Raw genomic sequence first — 23,395 nt, 5'->3', positions numbered from 1 at the left:
GGCCTTCTCTGAGGGTCACCTGCACTAACCTAACCTTTTTTTTTTTTTTAAAGATTTTATTTATTTATTTATTTAAGTGGTGGAGTTACAGACAGTGAGAGGGAGAGACAGAGAGAAAGATCTTCCTTTCGTCAGTTCACTCCCCAAACGGCTGCAACAGCTGGAGCTGTGCCGATCTGAAGCCAGGAGCCAGGAACTTCTTCCAGGTCTCCCATGTAGATGCAGGGGCCCAAGTGCTTCTACTGCTTTCCCATGCCATAGCAGAGAGCTGGATTGGAAGAGGAGCAGCCGGGACTAGAACCGGTGCCCATGTGGGATGCTGGCACTGCAGGCAGAGGATTAACCTTCTGAGCCACAGCGCCAGCCCCTAACCTAACCTTTGTAACCACCTGACATGAGTCAGGTGACAAGTTAGGAAACTGAGGCCTGGGAAATACTTAGGCTAAAAAATAACCGTTATTTATCTGAAATTCCAATTTAACTAAGTGGCGTCTTTCTAGATTTATTTATTTGTTTGAAAGGCAGAGTTACAGAGAGAGAGAGAGAAGGAGAGAAAGAGAAATCTTCTATCTTCTGGTTCTTTCTCCAAATGGCCACAAAGGCCAAGGCTGGGCCAGGCTGAAGCCAGGAGTCAGTCGCTTCATCCAGGTCTCCCATGTGGGTGCAGGGGCCCAGGCACCTAGGCCATCCTCCGCTGCTTTCCCAGATGCATTAGCAGGGAGCTGGATAGGGAAATGGAGCAGTCAGGGCTCGAACTGGTGCCATAGGATACTGGCATTGCAGCTGGTGGCTTTACCCACTATACCAGGATGCCGACCCCACACTTCTGTATTTTTACTTGCTGAGTTACTTCTTCTTCTTTTTCTTCTTCTTCTTCTTTTTTTTTTTTTTTTTTTTTGGACAGGCAGAGTTAGACAGTGAGAGAGAGAGAGACAGAGAGAAAGGTCTTCCTTCTGTTCGTTCACCCCCCAAATGGCCATTACGGCCAGTGCGCTGCGCTGATCCAAAGCCAGGAGCCAGGTGCTTCCTCCTGGTCCCCCATGCGAGTGCAGGGCCCAAGCACTTGGGCCATCCTACACTGTACTCCCGGGCCACAGCAGAGAGCTGGACTGGAAGAGGAGCAACCGGGAAAGAACTGGTACCCCAACTGGGACACGAACCCGGAGTACCGGCGCCGCAGGCAGAGAATTAGCCTAGTGAGCCACGGCGCCAGCCTGCTGAGTTACTTCTATAGCGTGGTTGGGGATGACTCTTTGCTGAACAGCAACACAAAGGCAAAGTGGCAGAGCTGGGTTCTGGCCTTGGGTGGCCTGGCACTCTCAACCCATGCTTTATTGCCTCTGGGACATGGAGACACAAAAGTGCAAAATGCAGGATAAAAATAAAGCTGAGGAGACAGAAACACACACACACACAGAGGTGGATAGAAATATGGGTACAGTTAGCCACCAAGCGGCCCAAGCACACAGCCACGCCCAGCCACGAATGGGCCTGGAAGCCTGGGCAGAGGCATCGAGTCTCAGGGCACAGCTGGGGGGTGAGGAAAGGAGCTAGAAACAGGAGCACAGAGGCACCAGAGACTGAGTTGCCTCACTCCCAGGATGGCTGTGCATGGCCCCCAACAGGTGTGCACCCCGGTGCCCCAACCCATAGACAGCACTGGGAGCCCCAACTCTCCTCCGCCAACATCACTCCGATCTGAAACATATCAGAACGTCCCGGAGGCAGAGGAAGAACGCAAGAGTGAAGGTTACTCGATTGTGTGGGCCAGGTCTGAGCCCCTTGCACCCTGAGATGAAGCATCTGGCTCATGGGGCTTGGTCACGTCCCCTCCACCAGGCAACCAGTGGTAGGGTCCTGGCCCAGAGGGTCATGTGTGTGTGTTTGAGGAAGGTATGGTAAGAAACAAGTTTAAAAACTTAAAGGCAGTCACTGTTTCCTGGTTTCTTACGTACCCTTCTAATGATATCTGTTGGGATGGGAAGTGCTTTTCTGCTAAAGGTCACGTGGAGATTTATAAAATAACCATCTACAGACTTTTTGAATTTTGAGTCCTGCCTGAGGTTGCCCTAGCAGGAGCAGACCAAATGATTTTGCAAGCCTTATGTACGGCCCGTGGGCTGGACGCTGTCCACCCTGGTTTATAGAAGCGTGTTGTTGTTTTCATACAAACGTAGCACTCCAAGCATGCTGTTACGCTGCTTGTCAGGGAAGAGGAAATTTGGAGATGCTTTGAGCAGTATACTAAGCTCAATTTCATGGCTTTTATGAATTCCATAGACTCAAGGATATGTTTGCATTTCTTATGTGAGAGACAGGAAGAGTGAAAGAGCGACAGATAAAGAAAGCCCCCATCCATTGGCTCACTCCCCTGATGTCTGCAAAGACTGAGGCTAGACCAGGCTGAAGCCAGGAGCTGCAAACTCAATCCAGGTCTCCCATGTGGGTAGCAGAGACCCAGCTTCTTAAACTGTCCCCTGCTGCCTCCCAGCAGGAAGCTGGAATCCAGAGCCATAACCACATACTCAGATAGGAGACGCAGTGTCTTAACCGGCATCTTACCCACGGGTGAAGCGCCCACCCCCAACAGCAGGTTTTTGAACAGGGCTTGTATGAGCCCAAACACCTGCCTCTTGCATCCCAGCGCTTCCTCCCACTATGTGTGCCTTGCTGCCTACAGGGCCCGGCTCTGGGAGCTGCCTTCCTGGTCTTCCCCACCAGCTAGTCTCATGCCTTTGGTTTCCTTGTGCAGTATCTCCAGGTCTTGCATCCCCACTGGGCGGCTGGTGGGAAGGACCTGAGGTGGGGCTCAGGCTCCCAGAAGGCACAATGGAGAGCCGCTGAAGCAGGGGCACAGGCTCTTAGCACCCGCTTCTGGGGATTCTAACACAGTGCAGACCCTGGGAGCACAAGCGAGCCTCTCAACGTCTCTGAACCTCAGTTTTCTCATCTCTGAGATGGGAATAACAGGGCTGTGTGGAGTTCCACATAGGAAGGGCGGGGCATAGCAAGGCACTCAGACGCCGGCCTTGTGGGGGCTTTATCAGGTACAGCGAGCAGGGCCAGAGAGGGATGCAGAGTGCTGAATCGCTGAGCTCATGGCTTCCAGACACCGGCTACAAAGCAGAGATCCAGACACTTCTCTGGCTGCAAAGCAGGAATCCGGAAGCTCCCCACTTTCTCCCCTCTGCACACATGGGAGAGCAATCAGCTCTGTGCCAAAAACAGTTCCCTGATGTTTGGAGCTGTCGGTAGTGGAACATGGTGCTTGTGATGTAATGAGCTCCCCATCGTTTTAGGTATTCAAGCAGACGCTTAGTGGCGGTTCCCCGCCTCTTTGCTTCTTCCCCTTCCCCGCTCTTTCCTTCTGGCATTCATTCATGTAATGCATGCCTCTTTATTGCTGCATTCATTTAACACGTGCTTGTTGACAGTTGCTGTGAGTTAGCACTGGGGCCGTATCAGTGAACAAGACGAAAGGTCCCTGCCCTGTCTGGAGCAAGGAGGGAGCCCCGGCCCCAATGGGACTTTGTTCTGAGGACACCCCTCCCCAAAACCTGGCCCTGCTGTGTTTCTCTGGGGTTGGAGCTGAGCCTTGGAGCCCCTTTGCCCCATTGCACAGGGGGCTGTGCTGCTCACTAGCCATTCGCGGCTACGTGCATTTAAATTAATAAAGAGGAAGGAGCGTTGGAAATGCCGTTGGCTGTTCACAGAAGCTGTGTTCCGGGGTCGTGGGGCACTGGTGGCTGCCAAGGGGAGCAGTGCAGAGACCACTGCCCCCAGCACAGGAGCTCCCCCTGGGCTGTGGAACCCGTGGAGATCCCCGAGACAGAAGCTAGAGATTTGTCAATGACGACTGCTGCCTGGGGCTGATAAAACCTATGACAGCAGACAGGGCGCTTTGGGAATGGTTACCCAGATGGTTACAAGTAGTGAGGCAGGCAAGAGAACAGAAAGAAGATGCACTTGCTTCCTATTATGGCCTATCTCTTCATAGCCACGGACTCCATCACCACTCCATGTACATAGCGTTTGCCCATTTTACAGATGTGGAAAGTGAGTCTCAGATAAATGAAGAAGACTGCCAGGCTCATGGTTGATCCCTGAGCTTTTTCCATTCCAAATGTTGCCTTCAGTGAAGAGAGACACAGGGGCCCTGGGGTAGTGGCTGGGCTCAGGGTTAGGCTGGGAGCAGTGACCTCACCCCTTTCTCCTCTCTGCCTCTCAGGTGACCCCGTACAACCCACAGCAGATGGGACAGCAGATTTTCCGCTCTTCCTACACCCCGCTGCTGAGCTACATCCCCTTCGTCCAGCCCAACTATCCGTACTCGCAGAGGACACCTCCCAAGCTGTCCACCAATCCCCGAGACCCTTCCCCCATGGCGGGAGACGGGCCACAGTACCTGCTCCCCCAGGCATACGGGTGAGTCTGCAGCCACGGAGCTGCTGGAGGGGAGAGGGGAGGGCTGGGCCCGTGGGCTTCCCAGGCTGCGGTTGTGTCCTGGCCATGGGGAACGGAGGGTCCTGTGCCAGTGGCCAGTGGCTGTGTCAGTCCGAGAGAGAGCTGCAGTAGGAGTGAGCAGGGTCTGGTGGCTGGGGACTCCTCTGCTGGGTCTGTTCAGGGGCTGGAGTGCTCCAGGCTGGTGGCAGAATGGCAAAAGCAGTCAGGGGCCGATGGACGCCCCACTCAGTTGGCAGTGGCAAGTGGCAGAGCATGACATTGCGCTGCCTTCACCCGCTGCCTGGTTTCCGATGGGACCTGGCCGGGTAATCTTCTTATGGCTCTGTCCCCACGCACGGCACCCTGAGCTCCTCGCCAGGCTAATCTCCCCAACACCCCATTGCCTGTGCAGCGGGCCCTGTGGAAGGGCTTCCACCTGCTTATCAGAGCTGCTCACATCCTCCACCGAGGGACCCCAGTGAGCAGAGGAGAGGGACCGCTTCCTGGGATGGTCTGAGGGCTTAGCGGCCAGCAGCGGATGTAAAGGCAACACTTGGGCTGGAGAATTTCACCCAGATTTTGCATGCTGTGGAGTAATGAGATCATGTTTCTCTTAACAAGACAGTAAATGGCCTCTCCTTCCCACGCACCCAACCTTCAACGGATGCTTCAAGAGATAGGTGGTGCTGTGCCGCCCTGTGGATCTGAGGGTTGCAGCACTCTGGCCAATGTGCACCCCAGGTTGAGAAATTTGGTGAATAGGACAAGGGCCAAACTCCGCAACCTGACCTGGCTTCACGCCTGCCCCCTTCCCATCACAGCCCCTTCACATGGAGCCAACCCTGTGTCCCTGCACCAGGGTTTCCCCGAATACCTCCTTTAAAGTGCTCCATGCTGGAGGGAGGTGTCTGCAGTGACATCTGCATAGAGCAAGCCCAGAAACAAAGATAAACAGATCACTTAACTATTGGAATTCTCAGATCTTGTAATCCAGAGTGCACGGAGAATGCTCCAGAAGGCAGCCAATAGCCTTAGCTGAACATGCAACTGTAACCCCTTTGATGTCTTTCGGTCTCTCTTCTCTGCCTGCTCCCCACCCCTTGTGGAGCATATCCTCCAACACACCCTGGGGAGCGCTGTGCTGGTTCATGTGGTTACCGCAGATGACTGGGACTCCCTCCCTCTGTGAGCAGAAGGCAGATGAGTGTGGGCACAGCCATGTGAGTGCCCTGCAGGGTGGGACCCACCCAGTCCCAGTGAGCAGCGGCTGGAGGGGGTGCTGGACGGGGCACCCAGGCAGGAGCAGTGAGGCCCTTGGGTGGGAAGGTGAGCATCACGCTGGAGCGCCAGTGAGCGGGGGGTGTCTGCTTAGAGGATGAGGTTCGTCCCTGCACAGGCAGCAAAGCAGAAGTGGAAAAGCGAGGCTGGGGTTGGCTTGGTAAACACTCTAGACTGCTAGGCCTGGGGATCCAGTGAAGACTGGTGCCCAGGAGAGTGACCCAAGGGACTGGAATGGAGAGGAACAGGGAGCAGCGGAGAGTGGCCTGCAGGTGGTTGGAGGGGGTCTGGAGGTGAGCCTTTCGTCTTCTTGGAGGTATGAGAGTGGGTGCGGCTGCAGAGCGATCTGGGTACCTCTCTGCTTGTGGTGGGCGTCCTTGTGCTGTGCAGAGACAGAGACGCTGGAATCAGGGGACCCCGCTGTCAGGACTGGAGATGAGTGGCCTTGGGATGCAGGTGTGCCCACAGCCTCCCTGCTCAGCTGGCACACACTGACTGGGAGCTGTAGCAGCAGGGGTGAGACCTGGGCTCTGCACACCTGCAGGGAGGGGAGGAAGACAGGAAGGAGACCAAGGAGGCAGCAACATGAGAACAGGCGGGAGCCTGGTTAGAGCAGCACCCTCGAGGCAGAGGAGAGGGGAGTGCAGTTGTGGGGGACAGGCAGGACTGAGGAGACCAGGGCCAGAGGGTCAGGGCTGCAGGCTGGTGGCCCAGAGGGGAAGGTGGATTCATTCAAAGAATCCTGGGGTGGGCTTTACTCAGCATTTAAGGTACCAACTGAGAAGCCCACGTTCATGTTTGAGTTCCTGGGTTCAGTTCCCAGGTCCAATTCCGGACCCCAGCTTCTTGCTAATGCAGCCTCTGGGAGGCAGTAGAGACGGCTCAAGTACTTGAGGCCCTGCCCCGTCTCTGGCACTCTGGGCAAAGGGCTCAGACCTGGGGAGCATGTGGCTGAGGCACCGAGTGAGGGCCAGGGTGGGTGGAGGTGACCTTGGAGAGCTAGCCAGGGCTGGGCAGGTGAGGTGGGGCCTGGGAGGCCTAGGGAGGAGTTTTCTTTGATGAGCTGAACACAAGACACTGAGGTGTTGCAGCTGGTGAGGATGGGCTGTAATTTTCTGAAGGAAATAGATTGTGTTGGCCAAAGTAAGAAGAATGAACCCTGGAGGCAAGGGCTGGTGCAGGCAGCCAGGCAGGGACCTTTGGTGCTGTGTGAACAAGAGATGCTGGTGGCGTGGACAAGGGCGGTGGCCATGGGGGAGGCAGACATGTAGAAAGCCCGGGGTGCTCATTTTCCTGGTAGAACTGATGGGATTTGACAATGCTTGGATGTGGAAGAAGAATCAGTTGACAAAAAGCACAATTCTGAGGGTTTTGACTTCTTGCAACTGGATGAGTGGCAATGCCCAAATACCAAGGCCAAGGCTCTGTGTCTCCAGAGCTGAGTGCTGCACACATGATATTTGAGATGCATGTTAGGTGAGTGGTGCTGTGGATAGGCTGGGGTTTGGAGCTCAGAGGAAGGGCAGGGCTGGAGACAAATCTGGGCGTCATGAGCACTCAGATGACAGTGAAAGGTGTGGGGGGGTTGGGGGATGGGAGGCTCAGGACTGAGGTCTGGGGCACCCGGCAGGTGGAGAGGCTGGGAAGGCACAAGGGAACAAAGGAGGCCTCAAGGACCGAGCTGCGTGGAGAGGAGAGGAGAGGAGAGGAGATGAGAGGAGAGGAGAGGAGAGGAGAGGAGAGGAGAGGAGAGGCGAGGCGAGGAAGGAGCTGGGCAGGTGCCGTGCTCTCAGGGGAGGAGGAGGAAGACAGCCCTTCCTTCCCTCTGCCATGTCCATGTGCATCCATGCAGCAGGGAGACAGAGCCACACAACTCACCTGCCAAGCAATAATTAGTCTGAGAGTTGAAAGGAGCACAAGGTGATATCAGCAGAGAGACCACACCTGGAGGACCGGCTGGTGTGCTCCCCACGCTCAGGCAGCTCAAACCCCTCCTCCCCTTCCTCCTCCATGAAGCACTCTTTGATCACTCGAGTCCCCAAGGATTGCTTCTCCTGATGGCCATCTAGAACACGTCCTGTCCAGTGGATCTGATCAGACATTCTCACCCCAGAGGTTCTAGATGTGTGGGTGTGGCAGGCAGATTCAAGGTGTGTCATGAGTGATTGGGTATTGAGAATTGTTAAATACTGAAGCATGGGTTGCAGCCTTAATGTGATTCATCAGAGTGGGATCCAGATTATCCTATAATGATATAATCACTTCCAATCACTCATATTCCAAGATGATTTTTGAAAGAAAAAGAAGCAGGATTTCCACTGGTGTACATTGCTCGTTCGGCGCCCACCTGCTCCTGGTAAAACAGGGAGCAGCCATTTGGATTTCCTCTTTTGAAAAATGCCTTTTAAGACCTTTGCCCACTTAATAGCTGGGTAGTTTGTCTTGTTGTTGTTGAGTTTCTTGATCTCTTTATATATTCTGGTTATTAATCCTTTATCAGTTACAGAGTTTGCAAATAGTTTCTCCTGTTCTGTCAGTTGCTTCTTCACCTTCCTGAGTGTTGCTTTTGCAGCACAGAAGCTTCTCAATTTGATGTAATCCCATTTGTCAATTTTGGCTTTGAGTGCCCTGCCTCTGGGGTCTTTTCCAAGAACTCTTTGCCAATGCCAATGCCTTACAGGATTTTCCCAATGTTCTCTAATAATTTGATGGTATCAGGTCAGATTCAGGTCTTTAATCCATTTTGAGTGGATTTTTGTGTAAGGTGTAAGGTAGGGGTCTTGCTTCATACTTCTGCATGTGGAAATCTAGTTTTCCCAGCACCATTTGTTGAAGAGATGGTCCTTACTCCAGGGTTTGATTAAGTTTCTCAAAAAAAAAAAGCTTAAAAAAATATAAATTAAACCTCAGAAAGGCTTACTTTTATTGAATTAAAAAGTATTTTTTCCTTACTGTAAAAATAACCCTTATGGTGTTCTATTGCACAGTAGGGTGACAATAGTTAACAATAACATAGTGTATATTTCTAAAGAGCTAGAAGAAAGACTTTTAATGTTCACGCTACAAAGAAATCTTGAATATATAAAGTAACGGATGCTAATTATCCTAATTTGATCATTAAAATGTATGCATGTATTGAAATATTACATCGTACCCCATAAATATGTACAATTGTGTGTCAATAAAAACAAATAATAAAAAAATCCAAACATACAAACAAACAAAAACAGGGAGCAGCCCGATGGTGTCCCAGCTCTCACTGCACTTGTGTTAGCGAGAAGGGGAGGACAGAAACCCTGGGGCCCTGCTGACCCGCTGAGGCCCACAGGGAGCATGGGGACCTTGGCCAGCTGAGGCGCCGCGGGTGGATGCAGTGCCTGCTGCCACAGTGGCTTCCTTCCTCTCCCCCCTTCTCATTGTCCCGTTAAACTCCCAGGAAGGTGAAGCTCCTCTGCCTGGCTGAAAAACAACTGAGAAACCCTGGATTAGATGAAATCCAGCCAGTTGCTCTGCTGTGATTTGTATGGAGCCCTGTTCCCATTCAGTCAATGTGCCCTAGCAGACGGATGAAGAAATTGCAATAAGATCCAGGAGGATGAACAAATCATCCCATCTGGAGAGGTCCAGGAAGGCTCCTCCGAGGAGGTGGCTTTTCAACTCTAAAGTGTGAAGAAGAGTACCAGAGAGAAAGAGCAGAAGTGTGTGCATTTGTGGCTTAGTGGGTGAAGCTCACACCATCCCAGCTCTTCCTTCCCTGGGGATCTAGCTGAGCTGCAGGCAATCCGTGATGTCTCAGGGCTTACTCCACGGACTGGTGTTGAAACAAAGGGTCTGAGATAGCCTGGTGCTGACGAAGGGGGAATGAGCCCTGCCACTGTCTGGATGCTGGATTCTCTGATGCCATGAACTTTGCTGAGGAGCACACCTGGTCCTCCAAGGCAGGTAGAATGGTCATAGGCATGCAGGTAACATAAGGTCACAGGTGTACAGGTAAGGTCAGGTGTGTAGTAAGGTCACAGGCAAACAGGTATGGTAAGGTCAGAGGTGTGCAGGTAAGGTGCTCAGATTCCGAGAAATTCCCTGCTCCACAGTCCTGTGGACATGGACATAATCCTCAAAGGCTTCCTGGACCTTCCTGATCCAAGTTAGTGGCAGAAGAAGCTCTTTATGGTCCTCTAATTGCACCATTTTAATATTTTATTTTCCCAGAGCCAAAGCTCTTTGATTATGCTAAAGCTTGCAGGCTCTAAGCCTGTCATGGTCGTTGCAGTCCTTGACAGCCACAAAATTAATATATTATTCTTTTCTAATCTCCCTGATGATATCGGGAATTTCATCCTGGCCTCCCTCCTTTCTTTCAGGTTTGGCTCAACGTCTGGTGGGCCCCTGATGAACAGCCCTTATTTCTCGTCCAGTGGAAATGGCATAAATTTTTAGCTCTCCTTCTTTTCCCCTCCTCCTCCCTTAGCCCTTGGATCAGGGCTAAGGGCTCTGGAATTCTGGATTCTGCAACAGCTTGGTACGAAGTTTGGATTGCCAAGGTTCTGACCAGGTGACAGACAGAAAACAGCAAGACCAGATCCATCGATGCACCAACACACATACACACACACCACACACAGCCTCTCTGACACAGCACAGACCACACGCATGCACCCTTGTTCTCATACTCGCTTGTTCAACCACATGTGCTCCTGTATTTAGCTAACATGAGTGATTTTTGTTTTTGTTGTTGGTAAACATAGAGGTAAGATATTTAATTTTAGAAAGTTTGTATCTTATGATAAAAGTATGAGCTGTTTGACACAGTGTGTGCCTGTTTATTCTTGCTATGCTCTGTGTCATCTTTGCAGCTTGTTTGCCCCCTGGGACTTGAGGTTTACTCAGGATGTTAGAAGAGACCATGGGCCAGAGTCCTCAGAGAGCTGCTCTAAGCACAAGGGCCTGTCTTTTCTCCTGCGGTCTAGCCACTGCTCAATGTCCCAGCTTGCACATCTTAGGAGGGGACACTGTGGAAGGAATGCATCCTCCTCTGTTTTATCCCAAGTGGAAGTTTTGCAGAAAAAAAATTCCTCTGGGACAGAGCATGGGAGGATGCAGTATAGAAACAGCTTCAAAACTGATCCCCAACGTGGTCGACTGTGTCCAATAAGATCACTCTCAGAGCTGCACCAAGTGCCACTGTCCTGGGATCTAGCCTGTTCAACTTTTATCCATGGCTTGAATAAGGAGGGCATCCTCATCATATTTCTGGGGGACATGAATCTAGGAAGAAGGGAGAGCCTGAATCCATGACAGCAAACATCCTTCAATTCCACTCTACATTCATGGCAGGCATCACTAGTCGACAACAGCACTCTATTCCCCTGAGCCTAGACATGGCTACAGAGTCATTCTTTCTCTGGTGCCCCAGGCAGTCATCACTGATGGGAGTTACTCTGTGAAATGAAACCTATGTGCCACCCTCTGGAAAACTCCAACAAGAGGAGGTCAAGCAGGGGTTCATATGAGGGCACGCTTTTCAGTCTTAAACAAAGCAAAACAAAAACCAATGAACTATCCACATACAGGCTAGACCAATGCAATCAGTTCTATTTTTTAAAGAGATTTGTTTTATTTATTAGAAAGGCAGAGTTACAGAGAGGGAGATTGGAAGATTGGGAGATTGGGAGATTGGGAGAGAGAGAAAGAGAGAGATCTTACATCTATCATTTCATTCCCCAAATGGTCACAATGGCCTGAGCTGGGCCAAGCTGAAGCCAGGAGCCAGGAGTTTGTTCCAGGTCTCTTATGTGGGTGCAGGAGCCTAAGCACTTGGGCCATCCTCCACTGCTTTCACAGGCACATTAGCAGGTAGCTGGATCTGAAGTAGAATAGGCAACTCAAACTGGAGCCCATATGGGATGCCAGTGTCATAGGCTGTGGCTTTACCAGCTACACCACAACGCCAGCCACCATGGTCAGTTCTAACCTGCTCCTTACCAACACTATTAGACACTTAGAACCAGAACCCCACCTGGATGAGGCCAGTGAAAGCTGGGTCTGGGGGGCATGAGGAGCCCTGACTGCAGCAGTGAGAGGCTTGGGGCCTAGAATCAGCAGTGTGTCAGGAAGGGCAGAAGCCCAGTGCCCACAAGAGCCTTTCTCTTGCCCTCACTCTGGGAAACCTTTGGCTTCACTGACCTTTCCTTCTAGGTCCTTGGAAACCAACTTCTCTCTCGAGTGCCCTTAAGACTGACTGCCATCTCCCTTTCTCCGTAGCCTGAGTCTGGGACTCCCCCTGAATTCTTCAGCTCCTCACCCCAGTGCCGGGCCCTGGTTCAGGGTTTATTTCTGCTCGGTGCGTTGGGCTAATTGCCTAGATTCTCCATGGACTTTGAGAGACAATGGCCACCTAGAAGTCCTCACAAATCCAAGAATCCTTTGCTGCTTCCTCAAGCTGTACTTCTAGCTTTTGATCCAGGTTGCATTATAGTTGAACACTCTCCCTTAGTCTTAACATGTTTGAGGCAGCAGAGGATAACACAAAGAACCTAGGGGCTGGTGCTGTGGCATAGCGGGTAAAGCTGCCACTTGCAATGCTGGCATCCCATGTGGGTGGGCACTGGTTTGTATCCCAGTTGCTCCACTTCTGATCCAGCTCCCTGCTAACATACCCAGGAAAAGCAGCAGAAGATGGTGCAAATGTTTGGCCCCTGTCACCTATATGGGAGACGCAAATGAAGCTCCTGGCTTCTGGCTTAGATCTGGCCCAGCACTGGCCATTGCAGTCATTTGGGGAGTAAACCAGTGGATAGGAGATCTCCATCTTTCTCTTGTCTCTTCCTTCTCTCTCTGTAACTCTTTCAAAATAAATAAATCTCTAAAAAAGAAGAAAGATCCTAGGTTTTTTCTTGGCCAAATCTGGTTCCTTGGCCATTTTCCAACTTGATGTTTGAAGAAGAAGCAAACTTCCCCCAACTTCAGCCTGTTAATGGCAGTGAGGATTAATGTAGGCGTATGGTCTTCCATACGCTGCATTCTCAGTGAAACTGGATGTCCTCAAAACCATCCTATAAACCAAGGCAGAGAATGCAGGGAGGAAAGGTCACTGCCTTCACGTAGAGGGGAAGATCACATTGAAATGCCTGCCGCAGGACATACAAACAAGAGAGTTGCTTTCTCCAAAGAACCCTGAAAGTTTTAGGAACTTGAGGTGCACGGCAGGTGCTGGACACCATGGAACCTGGGCTGGAGAGAAACGGAAACATGAGGTCGATGTAAGAATGAGCTCCTATTCCCAGCCCCACAAAGCCAAGGACCATGGACAGTTCAGTAGGAGCCAGGGGACTTTTTTCTTTTTTATTTTTTTTAGAGAATTTTATGGGCCATGTCTAAGGAGTGTGGAGAAGAGGGCCTAGCTAGCACAGAGGGTCTAAGTGAAGTGCACACACACACCCAATGCCAGCAGAGACTTTACTCAAGAGGGACGAGTTTGGAGGCTCCTCTGAAGAAAATGAATTGCCCCAAAGGCATTTTGAGATACCAATGAAAATTACTACATAATTAATGCCCTCCTTTAAAATTGCATTCATTTCTCTCTTTTCTTTTTCCTGGAAGGGAGAGAGTGTCTATTGGCTCACTCCCCCAAATACCCACAACCTCTAGGGCTTGGCAAGGCCCAAGCCAGGAGCTTGAAACTTCATAAGGGTCTCCCATATAGGTGACAGGAGCTCAAGTCCTTGAGCCATCAGCTGCTGCTTTCCCAGATGTGCATTGGCAGGAAGCTGAATTGGAAGCAGAGGGAGCTGTGCTGCAAACCATGCACTCTGATACAGGATACAGGTGTCCAAAGTGATGACTTTAACCATTGCACTAAGTGCCTGCCCCTGATGAGTGCCCTCTTACAAGACTGCTGCTATGGTTTGGATGCTCCAGAAGGATTTATGTGCTGGAAGCTTGGTCCCCAATATGATAGGGTTGAGGCCATAAGACCTATTAGAGATGGGGCCCAGTGGAAGGTGACTAGGCTTTGGGGGCTCCCCCATCGTGGATGAAAAATGCTGTCTGCTGGAGTGGCTTGGGTCTCATGGTACAGGATTAGTTGCTGAGAGAGTGGGTTGCTGTCCAAGGGTGAGCTGGCTCCTCTCAGGTCTTCTGCGTCCTTGCTTGCACTTGGACCCCTTCCGCCTGCAGCCAGTTCCATTCCTGCTTCTTTACCAAGTTGGGACACAGTCAGATGGTGGTGTCATGCTATCTGAACTTTCTATCCACCAGAATCATAAACCACATACACCTCTTTTGTTGACACATGACCCGCTGTTGGGTATTTCACTATGGCAACAAGATGGACTAAGCTTCCAATCAACATTCCAGGGATGGATGCTTAATGTCACCTTTCTTATCTAGTGTTGATAATAACCCTACAAGATATATATGAATTTATTACCTATGCAGAAACTGAGGCTTGAAAGGATTAAGCCTCTTATTGAAGGTCGCGTGGTGAGTGACTCAAGCACACATTTTCATTCTCTTGACCTCCTGTTTCTGTCTCTAGTGACACAGCCCAGAGTGAATGAACTTTATTGAAATTTTATCTTATGGTTAATGGCTATTAAGTTTTCAGACAGCTAAGACTTATATGACATTTTCCAGTATTAAGCCACTGTCAAGAGAGTTGAGAAGCAGAGGCTGAGGCTGGGAGGGACAGCAGTGGATACTTCCGCAGGCAGAGAGGCAGGGTGGAAGTGCAGAAGTTGGCGCACGCGCAGCCTTTGTGCTCCTCCTCTGGGAACCTCAGGTCCTCCAGCACGGCTCCGCCCCCTGCGAGGGCATCTTCACCTCTGTGCCACTGGCTCATGGGTATGGTAGGGGATGCCAGCAAGTACCAAATATGCAGTGCCTCTTTTCTCCTTAGCAATAGAAACTGCTTTCACATCAACCCATGACGATGCAGAATGTGTCACTTAGTTCTGGTCAAACTGGCTGTAGGCAGAACTGTGATATGTGATTCTAAGTTTGATAGAGTGATGAGAAGGAGGAGCCAAGCCTTGTGGAGTGTGGAGGTGCCCAGACAAAGCCAGGACTGCCTGTCCCTGGGCTTTGTTTACATGAGTGGAAGGTGAACTTCTTTAAAATGCCATTGTTATTTTGGATTTTTTTTATACATATCCAATCCTAATCCAAATTAACATATCCAAAAAAGAAAAGACCATTCTTTCAAGAAGGCTTTCTTCTTTCTAGTACTAGTTGTTTTTGAGATCAGGTAATATCATCCATCCATCCATCCATCCATCCACCCACCCACACATTTGTCTAGTCCTCCATTCATCCTTCTGTTTATTCATTCAATTACTTAATAGACATTAATTGAATGCCTCCCTTGCACCAGGCGTTGGCTAAGTGCTGAGTTACACAGATGGGCCATCAGATTCTCTGCCCTCACAGAGCTAATTAACAAGAAAGAAGAAAGACTTCTCAACAAGGAAGATTTTTCTTTCCACAACCATACTGCCCAGATGTTTACAAAAGGAGAAGGAGAGAATTGGCTTAATGGGGTCAGTCGCATAAATAAAGCATATTTACTGTTTGCTTCACTTCCCCAGGGGGGAAAAGGTCCCAGACAGGGCTAAAAGTGGCCTGTGTATATATTTCCAGGATTGTATCTGTCTGTCAAATGAATAGGGGCAAGTCCCCACTACCAACCATGTAGGCTGAAGACAGAAGTGACTTCAGTTATTTTAACAGAAGGAATTTATGATAAATGCTAATTTTTCACTGGAGAACTGAAAGCATAAAAATTTGAGTAGCATAGAAGTAGCAACTTCCAGAAGCAGCTAGCTCTCAGAGGGAAGAATGCAGACTCCTGCACACTTAGGAAGCCCGAGGAGGTGTGTTGAGGGGCCCAAACTTGGATGTGTGGATCCTGGGAGCAGGGGCTGTCTGACTGGTGCTAGAGTCTCTGGACTCAGAGGAGGTGCTGTGGGGGTAGGGACCCACGTCTCTGAGGCAGGGAGTGGCACCAGCCTACTGGGGTTGGTGTGCTATGGAGGCACCGTGAGGCTGGGTTTTGCAAGTGTTGGGAAAATGGAAAACTCGAGGCAGCTGCTGCTGTTGGGCACACCTCTGTTGGGGGCTGCACATCTGTGTCCTTCCCCGTCTGGTGAGGTCCTGCATCTCAGCGTGCTGTTATCTGCAGATGGATTCCTTGGGAGATAATTAGGATTGTGTGAGGTCAAGAAGGTGGGGCTCTCAAGATTGTGTTAGCGTCTTTATATGAGGAATTGCCAGAGAGCTTGCTCTCTCTAAAAGGGTGTGTACACAAAGAGTGGATGGTGGTCACCAACACGCTGAGCAGAGGCCTCAGTGGAGCCGTTTGCTAGCCTCTGGTTCTTGATTTTCCCAGCCCTTAGAACTACTGGAAAAGGATGTCTGTTGTTGGAGCCACCCAGTCTCTGGTACTCTGCTTGTGGCAGCCCGGCAACCTTGATAAAGAAACTTCTTGGGGCTGGTGAAATGCTATGAGGTTGTCAAATGTGGAAGCGGCCACTTTGAAAGCTGCCTTCTGAGACTCACCTCAACCAGCACACGGGCACCCTCAGCCTTAGAGAGGAGAACGTGTGCACTCCTGGATGTTCATGTTCTCGGACAAGGCACTGCCGCTGGATGCTGCTCCAGATTATCCTCAATCTTCAGACAGCACCCGTCGTCCTTCAAAACTCCCTCCAGCGAGCAGGGGGCTGGGTGGGAGACGGTCAGAAACTATTCATCAACGGACAAGCCCTCCACTTGCTGCATCATAAAGTCGCGAGGCTCAGCTTCAGCAGTTTATTAAATTACCAGAACACCAAGAAAAATAGCTTTAATAACACATTTCTGCCTATCTATTATTTTTTTATAACCCAGAGTGGAGAATTAAAAGGCTCCCTACCATTTAAAATAGCATTTTTAAAATTAAAATGAACATGTTAGAGGGGATTTAAAAAAAAAAAAAAAAAACTCAAAAAAGAAGTCATTGATCCAGGGTGTGATTACTCTAAGCCAACATTTTATGGCTGAATCTTTGCGTAGTTTAAAGGAAGGAGAAGAACTGGTTTTCCTTGAAAGGTTTAGAGGTCTATCAATTAGAACAGGTGATAGACAGGTCACTTTGCCCTCTCATGTGGTTTCATGTTACAAGCGCTAGTTTCCCGAATCATGGCATTCGAGAAGCTGAGTTCTTGTCTAGGGACCAGCTCGCCACCCAGGTGGGGTTCACAGAGGGCACAGCCGTGGGGAAGGGAGCTCTGAACTTTGCAAATCCAAGAACTTCACCAGGACCTTAGAATTGACCAAATTCATGGGTTAATGTATAAACTCTTCTATAATTTCTTTCTTTTTTAAAGATTTATTCATTTATTTGAAAGAGTTACAGAGAGAAAGAGAGCGAGGAAAGACAAAGATCTTCCATCTGCTGGTTCATTCCCCAAATGGCTGTGAGCCCCGAGCCAGGAGCTTCCTCTGGGTCTCCCACATGGGTGTCAAGGGCCCAGGCACTTAGGCCATCTTCTGTTGCCTTCTCAGACACGTCAGCAGGGAGCTGGATCATAAATGGAGCAGCTGGCACCCAAACCAGCACCTATAAGGGACATCAGCACCCTGAGCAGCAGCTTAACCCACTGCACCAGAACACCAGCCCCTATGATTTATTTCTAATGACAGACTCATTAAACACTTAATGAGCTTCAGCTACAAGATAGGGACTGTGCTAAGACCCACGGATAAAATGGTAAACAAATGATACTCTGTGCCCATTAGAATCTACATTACAGTCAATGAGGAGGAGTGAGACATAGGCAAATACCACACAAAATTGTGTAGTAGTACAGGCACAGAGGGTTGGAATAGAAGTGACTTCTTGTTATGTAACAAATTATTGCGACACATAGTGGCTCAAGACAGCAGCATTTGTGGTCTTAAGGCTTCCGTGGGTCAGGAACTTGGGCATGGCTTAGCTGGGTCCTCTGTTTCAGGGTGTTTTGTTTTTGTTTTTGTTTTTGTTTTTGTTTTGACAGGCAGAGTTAGACAGTGTGAGAGAGAGACAGAGATAAAGGTCTTCCTTTTTCCGTTGGTTCAGCTCCCCCAAATGGCCGCCATGGCTTGTGCACTGCGATTGGCGCGCTCCGCTGATCTGAAGCCAGGAGCCAGGTACTTCCTCCTGGTCTCCCATGCGGGTGCAGGGGCCCAAGCACTTGGGCCATCCTCCTCTGCCTTCCCGGGCCACAGCAGAGAGCTGGACTGGAAGAGGAGCAACCAGGACAGAATCTGGTGCCCCAACTGGGACTAGAACCCGGGGTGCTGGCACCGCAGGTGGAGGATTAGCCAAGTGAGTCGTGGTGCCAGCTGTTTCATGGTTTTAGCATGGTTGTGGTCTTATCAGAAGGCTTGGTTGGGGAGGATCTTCTTCCAAAGTGACTGCCCCTGTATTTGTTGGCAGGACCAGATTCCTTCACACCACTGAACGGAGGCCTTGCTTGGATTCTTGTCACATGGGCCTCTCCATAGAGCATCTTAGGACATAGCAGTCAACAAGCAAAAGGCAAGAAGCAGTGCCAGTGAGAGTCTGCTGTGCCAGGGAAGTCACAGTCTTCTTGGGACCAGGCTGCTCGTGGAAGCAACAACCCACACTTCTGCCATAGTGCATTTATTAAAGGCGAATTGCAGGATCTAGGATCTAGCCCATGCTCAAGGGGAGGGGAGCACCTAAAGGCATAAATCCCCAAAGGTGAGGGTATTAGGGGCCGATTCAGAAGCTATCCCAGTAGTCCTGTTGTAATCGAAGGGGAGTCAAGGGGCTTTCTGAAAAAGCAGGGCCAATAGAGCACAGCCGTTCCTGGTTCTAAAATCATCCTGCCTGCATGCAAATCCTAGTCATACTACCTCTCTAAAGTGAAGATGCTTCATTCAACACATATTATTTAGTATCTACTACATCCCAGGTACTGTGGAAGATGCTGAGGAATCAGCAGCGAACCCAGCAAAGTCCCCGTCTCACAGCGGGTGAGGCCCAGTCAAGGAAGGCACGAACACTGCTGCTGGTACCAGGGGTGTCTCAGTGTAGAGCAGAAAGATGTGAGGGAGTCGCAGCCACATATTCCGGGCAGTAAGAACTGGGAGGCAGGGGAGGATCGCAGTGCCTGCTTTCTGTGGTGGTTGTGAATGCAAAACACAGTACATGCAGTAGCCAGTGATGATAAGAAACCACACAGAAAAGTAAAACACACTTAGGGATGAAGAGCGGGATGGGAGCTACTCTCAGATATTCTTTGCTGCTTTTGGTAAATTTTATTTTGAAATATTCTCAAATATACATAAGTTATAAAGAGCCACCCCTCCTCCCACTCAAGGTCCCTAACCGTTACCATTTGGCTGTGGTGTCGTCTTATTTTCTTGCCGATACAACAGTGGGTTGCTGACCCGATCCGCCACCCCCCTGCTTAGACACTTTCATGTGTATTTTCTAAGATCAAGGACGTTTTCTTTATATAACCACATATGGTTATGAAACTCAGGAAATGAACAATGATAGCATTATCTCATTTATAGACGTGATTAAAATTTTGACAGCTGTAAGAAAGCCCCTCCCCCCCTTTTCTCTGGTTCAGGACTCAGGATCGTACATTCGATTGAGTTGTCATATCTCTTTAATCTCCTATAATCTAGAAGAGCACCGTAGCTCTCCTTTGCTTTCATAACCTTGAAATTTTTGAAAGTAAGACTAGTTAGTTTTTTCACGTGACCCCTCAATTTGGGCTTATCTGATACAACAGGAAAACTGCTGAAGGTGAGGTGTCCTCAGTACCCTGTGTCAGGAGGCACACGACGTAGCTCTATCCCACTGCTGCTCACCTCGTCAAGGTGCTGGTTGCCAGCTTTCTCCAACAGAAAGCATCACTTCTTCCATTGTAACTAATAATTATTTGAGGAGTGAGGAGATACTTTGAACTTATGTAATTATCCTGTTCCTTATCCAATTTTACCCACTAGTTTCAGCAATCACTGATGATTCGTGAATCAATTACTATTACAGTGGTTGCTCAATAGTAATTTTCTAATTCCATCATCATCATCCTTGCTGCATTTATTGGTTGATATTCTACTATGAGCTATTTTTACCCAAGGCCATCAAGGAGGGTTTCTCAGAGGAAGTGATATTTGGATGGAGAGTAGAAAGGAATGAGAATTAACATGGAGATTATCTGGGGGAAGAGAGCTAGGGATTAGCAACTCGGAGTGTAGAGAGTAAAATTAATGTCCACTTTATACGGTGCTCGGAAGAGAGTGAATATGATATGCTGTGCAAAACATCCTGCAAGTTTTTACAAAGCCCTCAGTTGCAGCGGTCGTTAAATAAGGGAGTCTAAGCTGAGGTCTACAAGGCAAGAGAACAGGGCAGTGAACTTGAAGGGGAGTCCAGGTGCAGGAAGCAGAATTCCAAGAGGGTCCCCTAAGCCCACATCCTTGCATGATCCTCTCCTTCAGAGGGGAGGACCCTGAATATGACACAAAGCTCACTGTGTGATTCACTTAGTTTGAGTCCATTGTCAGTTGCTAACAACACAATGCCATAGACAGCATGAGTCATAAAGAAGAGAGGTTCATCCTGGCTCACAGTTCTGGCCCAAAGTCGTGGGGCTGCACCTGGCTACGGCTTCTTGCTGGCAGAGTCTTGAGGTGGCACAGGACATCTCACGCTGAAAGACAGCGAGCACGCTAACGAAGCTGCCACTGGTAGCCTCCCTCTTGAGACGACCCAATAGTTCATTAATCCGTTAATTGTATGAATGGATTCATTCATGAGGGAAGAGACCTAACTCCCTCCTTTTTTAAAGAATTCATTTATTTGGAAGTTACAGAGAGAGAGAGAGAGAGAGAGAGAGAGAGAGAGAGAGACATCTGCAGTTTCACTCCCTAGGTGGCCAAAACAGCCAGGCCAAAGCCAGGAGCCAGTAGCTTTATTGGGTCTTCCATGTGGGTGACAGAGGCCTAAGCACTTGGGCCATCTTCCACTGCTTTTCCTAGGCCATTAGCAGGGAGCTGGATTGGAAGGTCCCACCTGGTCCCAGTTCCTGATGGTTCACGGTGGGAAAGAAATTTAGGAGGAGACAAACCTTAGAAGTTATTCATGTGGCTTCTCACCTCATCACAGGAGCCCTTACAAGGGAAACGGCCCTTCCTGTGATTCCAAGGCAGAGAGCTGGTGCGCCAGGAGGGTTCCATGCGTGGGAAGTTCTCTGTTGCCGGCTTTGCACAGAGTTGCTCTTGTGACAAGAGTGGGAAGGCGGCCTCTTGGAGTTGAACACAATCCCCAGTGGACAGTCAGTGAGGAACTGAAATCTGCCGGCCTGAATGAGCTTGGAGGAGGACCCCCAGCTCCTAGCCGAATCTGCTGACACCTTGATTTCAGACTCTGAGATCCTGTCCCCGCACGCTAGGCTTGTGATTTCTGCAAGTTGTGAGATAATACATGGGTGTTGTCTGAAGCTGCTGCGTCTGTTGTACTTCATCAGGCATCGGTAGAGTGAACACCCACCAGGGAACAGCATTCAGAAAGGTCCCGGAGTGAGAGCAGGCGTGAGGCTGTTCAGCCGGGCTGAAGCACAGGGGTGAGCGGGAGGCGTGTGGAGCAGGCAGCGTTCGCCCAGGCAGGGTGGGCAGGTGGATCCAGCTGAATACATTTACTGAGGTCCTGGGGCCAGGCCCATAGATAGATAAGATCCAATCTCTGCACTGAAGACGCTTACGCCCTGTAGGGGGAAGAATCAACTCAGTGGATAAATGAAGGCCTGGAGAAAGCTACTCCCGCTAAAGCAATGGGGCTCTGGCTGGGGGTGGGGGGAGTCCCTCCACGTGGCAGGTGACAGCGCTGTTCGAGCTGAATGGAATTAAAGTGACGTTTCATCTGAGCCTGTGATTTTTTTCAACCACTCCCAGGGGCAACGCCTTCAGATGGTTTTGGTAGCCACGACTGGGGAGGTGCTCCCGGTATCGGGTGGGCAGAGGCCTGGGATGCTGGCATACATCCTGCAGTGTGCAGGGCAGTGCCTCCCAGCAAAGGGGCTCCTGGTCCAGAGCAGCACCAATGGAGAAATGATGATCTCGACAATGGTGAGACCCAATGACACCGCTCTTCTGGCCCACACAGAACAGCTGGTTGATGCTTGCAGCACCTGGGCCAGGCTAGATCAACAGTGACTTCCTCTCTGCCAGATCCTCTTAGGGTTTCATGAATTCCTGTTTTCTTTCATTGGCACTTTTTCCTGTAAAATTATCAAGGTCACCAATCTGAACCCAGTGACCTCTTGATGAAGTTGTCACTGGTATAGAGGTGTACAGCATGTAATTTTTACATGATAAAGTACACCACACTGTTGACTGTCAGTCCCACCCAGCCGGTTGGTTCTCATAGAACACTTCCCTTGATTTTTGCTGAGTTCTGGTACGTATGGCCAACGTGTGAAGCATCTGGGGGCTGCGTGTGGTTCTGCCAGGAACATTGGCTGATACAGTGATGAGTGAGATGAGAGGGAAGGCATGAAGGCCAGCCAGAACGCCACCCGTTCATCAACGATGTGAGTAACTGCTTTGCTGGACTAGATAATGCTTTTCAAATACAGGAAGGATATTTCCTCAATTTCTGTCCCATTTAGAGACACGACAGGCTTTTCAATTTAATGCACATGATTAACATTCCTCCATCCCCTTATTAGGTCTAGACAATCAACAACACAATAAAACAAGCCCTGGTTTGTAGCATTTCCATGTCTGATTCCATGATATGAACACTCCCAGTCTGGCCGATTGCAGGCTAGCAACAAGATGCCATTGAACCCTGAGCTGGGGAGACACACCGTGATGTAGTATTTCTCCCACGTGGATAGAACAGATATAAACCTTGTCAACAGCATGGATCGTGGTCAACTGTAAAACAATTAGGAGGTGATGAGTTCTTAGCAGTACCTTCATTTTTAATAAAATTTATTTAATTCTAGGTTTAGAGAATTTGACTTGTAATAATGTCTCTGCTTAACAAGCAGTTCACGGAACTCAGGAAAGTTTAACAGCTGATTCTTGCAAGCCAGGGGGAGCCGGCTCCAGCACGCCGTGGGTTTGCCCACGAGGGACCCTTGTGCTGGGGGGCACGCTGACTCCTCGGTGACCCTTGTCACAAATGCAGTCACGGAGTTATTCCACCTGGATCTTCCAGGGACTCTGAACTGCCTACACCCGCGGCATGCTCATGTACTGATCCAGCGCCTTCTGTCTACACACGTCTCCTGATCCTATGGGCCTTATTAGTCTAAAGGGAAGAAGACGCCTGCTTTTCCCAATCTGCTGGAGACGAATGCCTTTTCCTCGCCCTGCTCCCTGTGGTTCTCTCCCTGGTAGCAGGGGTGGGGCGCTGGTGGGCTGGTTGGCGGAGGATGTATGGACTCATGAATCCTTACTTGAAATCCGCTGATTGTCACATGCTTGCAGGAGGGAGAAGCAGGCAAGGCGCTCCAGGCATTCTCAGTGTGCAGGCTTAGTGTATGCGTGCACCACTCACCCCAGTACCTCCCCGTTTGATGGCAGGTTTTAGCTTCCTCAGCAACTCCTGCCTCCCGGCAATCCCATGTTGAGTTGGAGGCAGCGGGAGTCCATTTTGGCGCAGCCA

General features: G+C 49.9%; 1 protein-coding gene and 1 long non-coding RNA gene across 2 annotated transcripts in view; both read left to right on the top strand.

The window, feature by feature from the left end:
* The window catches only part of C7H1orf94 (chromosome 7 C1orf94 homolog), a 43,695-nt gene extending 33,152 nt beyond the window's left edge, over window positions 1-10,543 (top strand). Inside the window, exons 6-7 of the mRNA XM_002720699.5 lie at window positions 4,229-4,425; window positions 10,083-10,543. Of these exons, the coding sequence (XP_002720745.1) occupies window positions 4,229-4,425; window positions 10,083-10,158 (273 nt within the window). The 3' untranslated portion in view covers window positions 10,159-10,543. The remainder of the gene's footprint in view (window positions 1-4,228; window positions 4,426-10,082) is intronic.
* A 3,142-nt stretch (window positions 10,544-13,685) lies between these two features.
* LOC138850434 (uncharacterized) lies at window positions 13,686-18,404 on the top strand. Its single transcript, XR_011390182.1, has 3 exons — window positions 13,686-14,202; window positions 15,092-15,257; window positions 18,176-18,404. It is a non-coding gene; the product is annotated as an uncharacterized lncRNA (long non-coding RNA).
* The last annotated feature ends 4,991 nt before the right edge of the window (window positions 18,405-23,395 follow it).

The sequence above is a fragment of the Oryctolagus cuniculus genome, chromosome 7 (assembly GCF_964237555.1).
Source record: "Oryctolagus cuniculus chromosome 7, mOryCun1.1, whole genome shotgun sequence".
Taxonomy (NCBI): Eukaryota; Metazoa; Chordata; class Mammalia; order Lagomorpha; family Leporidae; genus Oryctolagus; species Oryctolagus cuniculus.
This window is presented reverse-complemented; position numbering and strand designations above follow the sequence as displayed.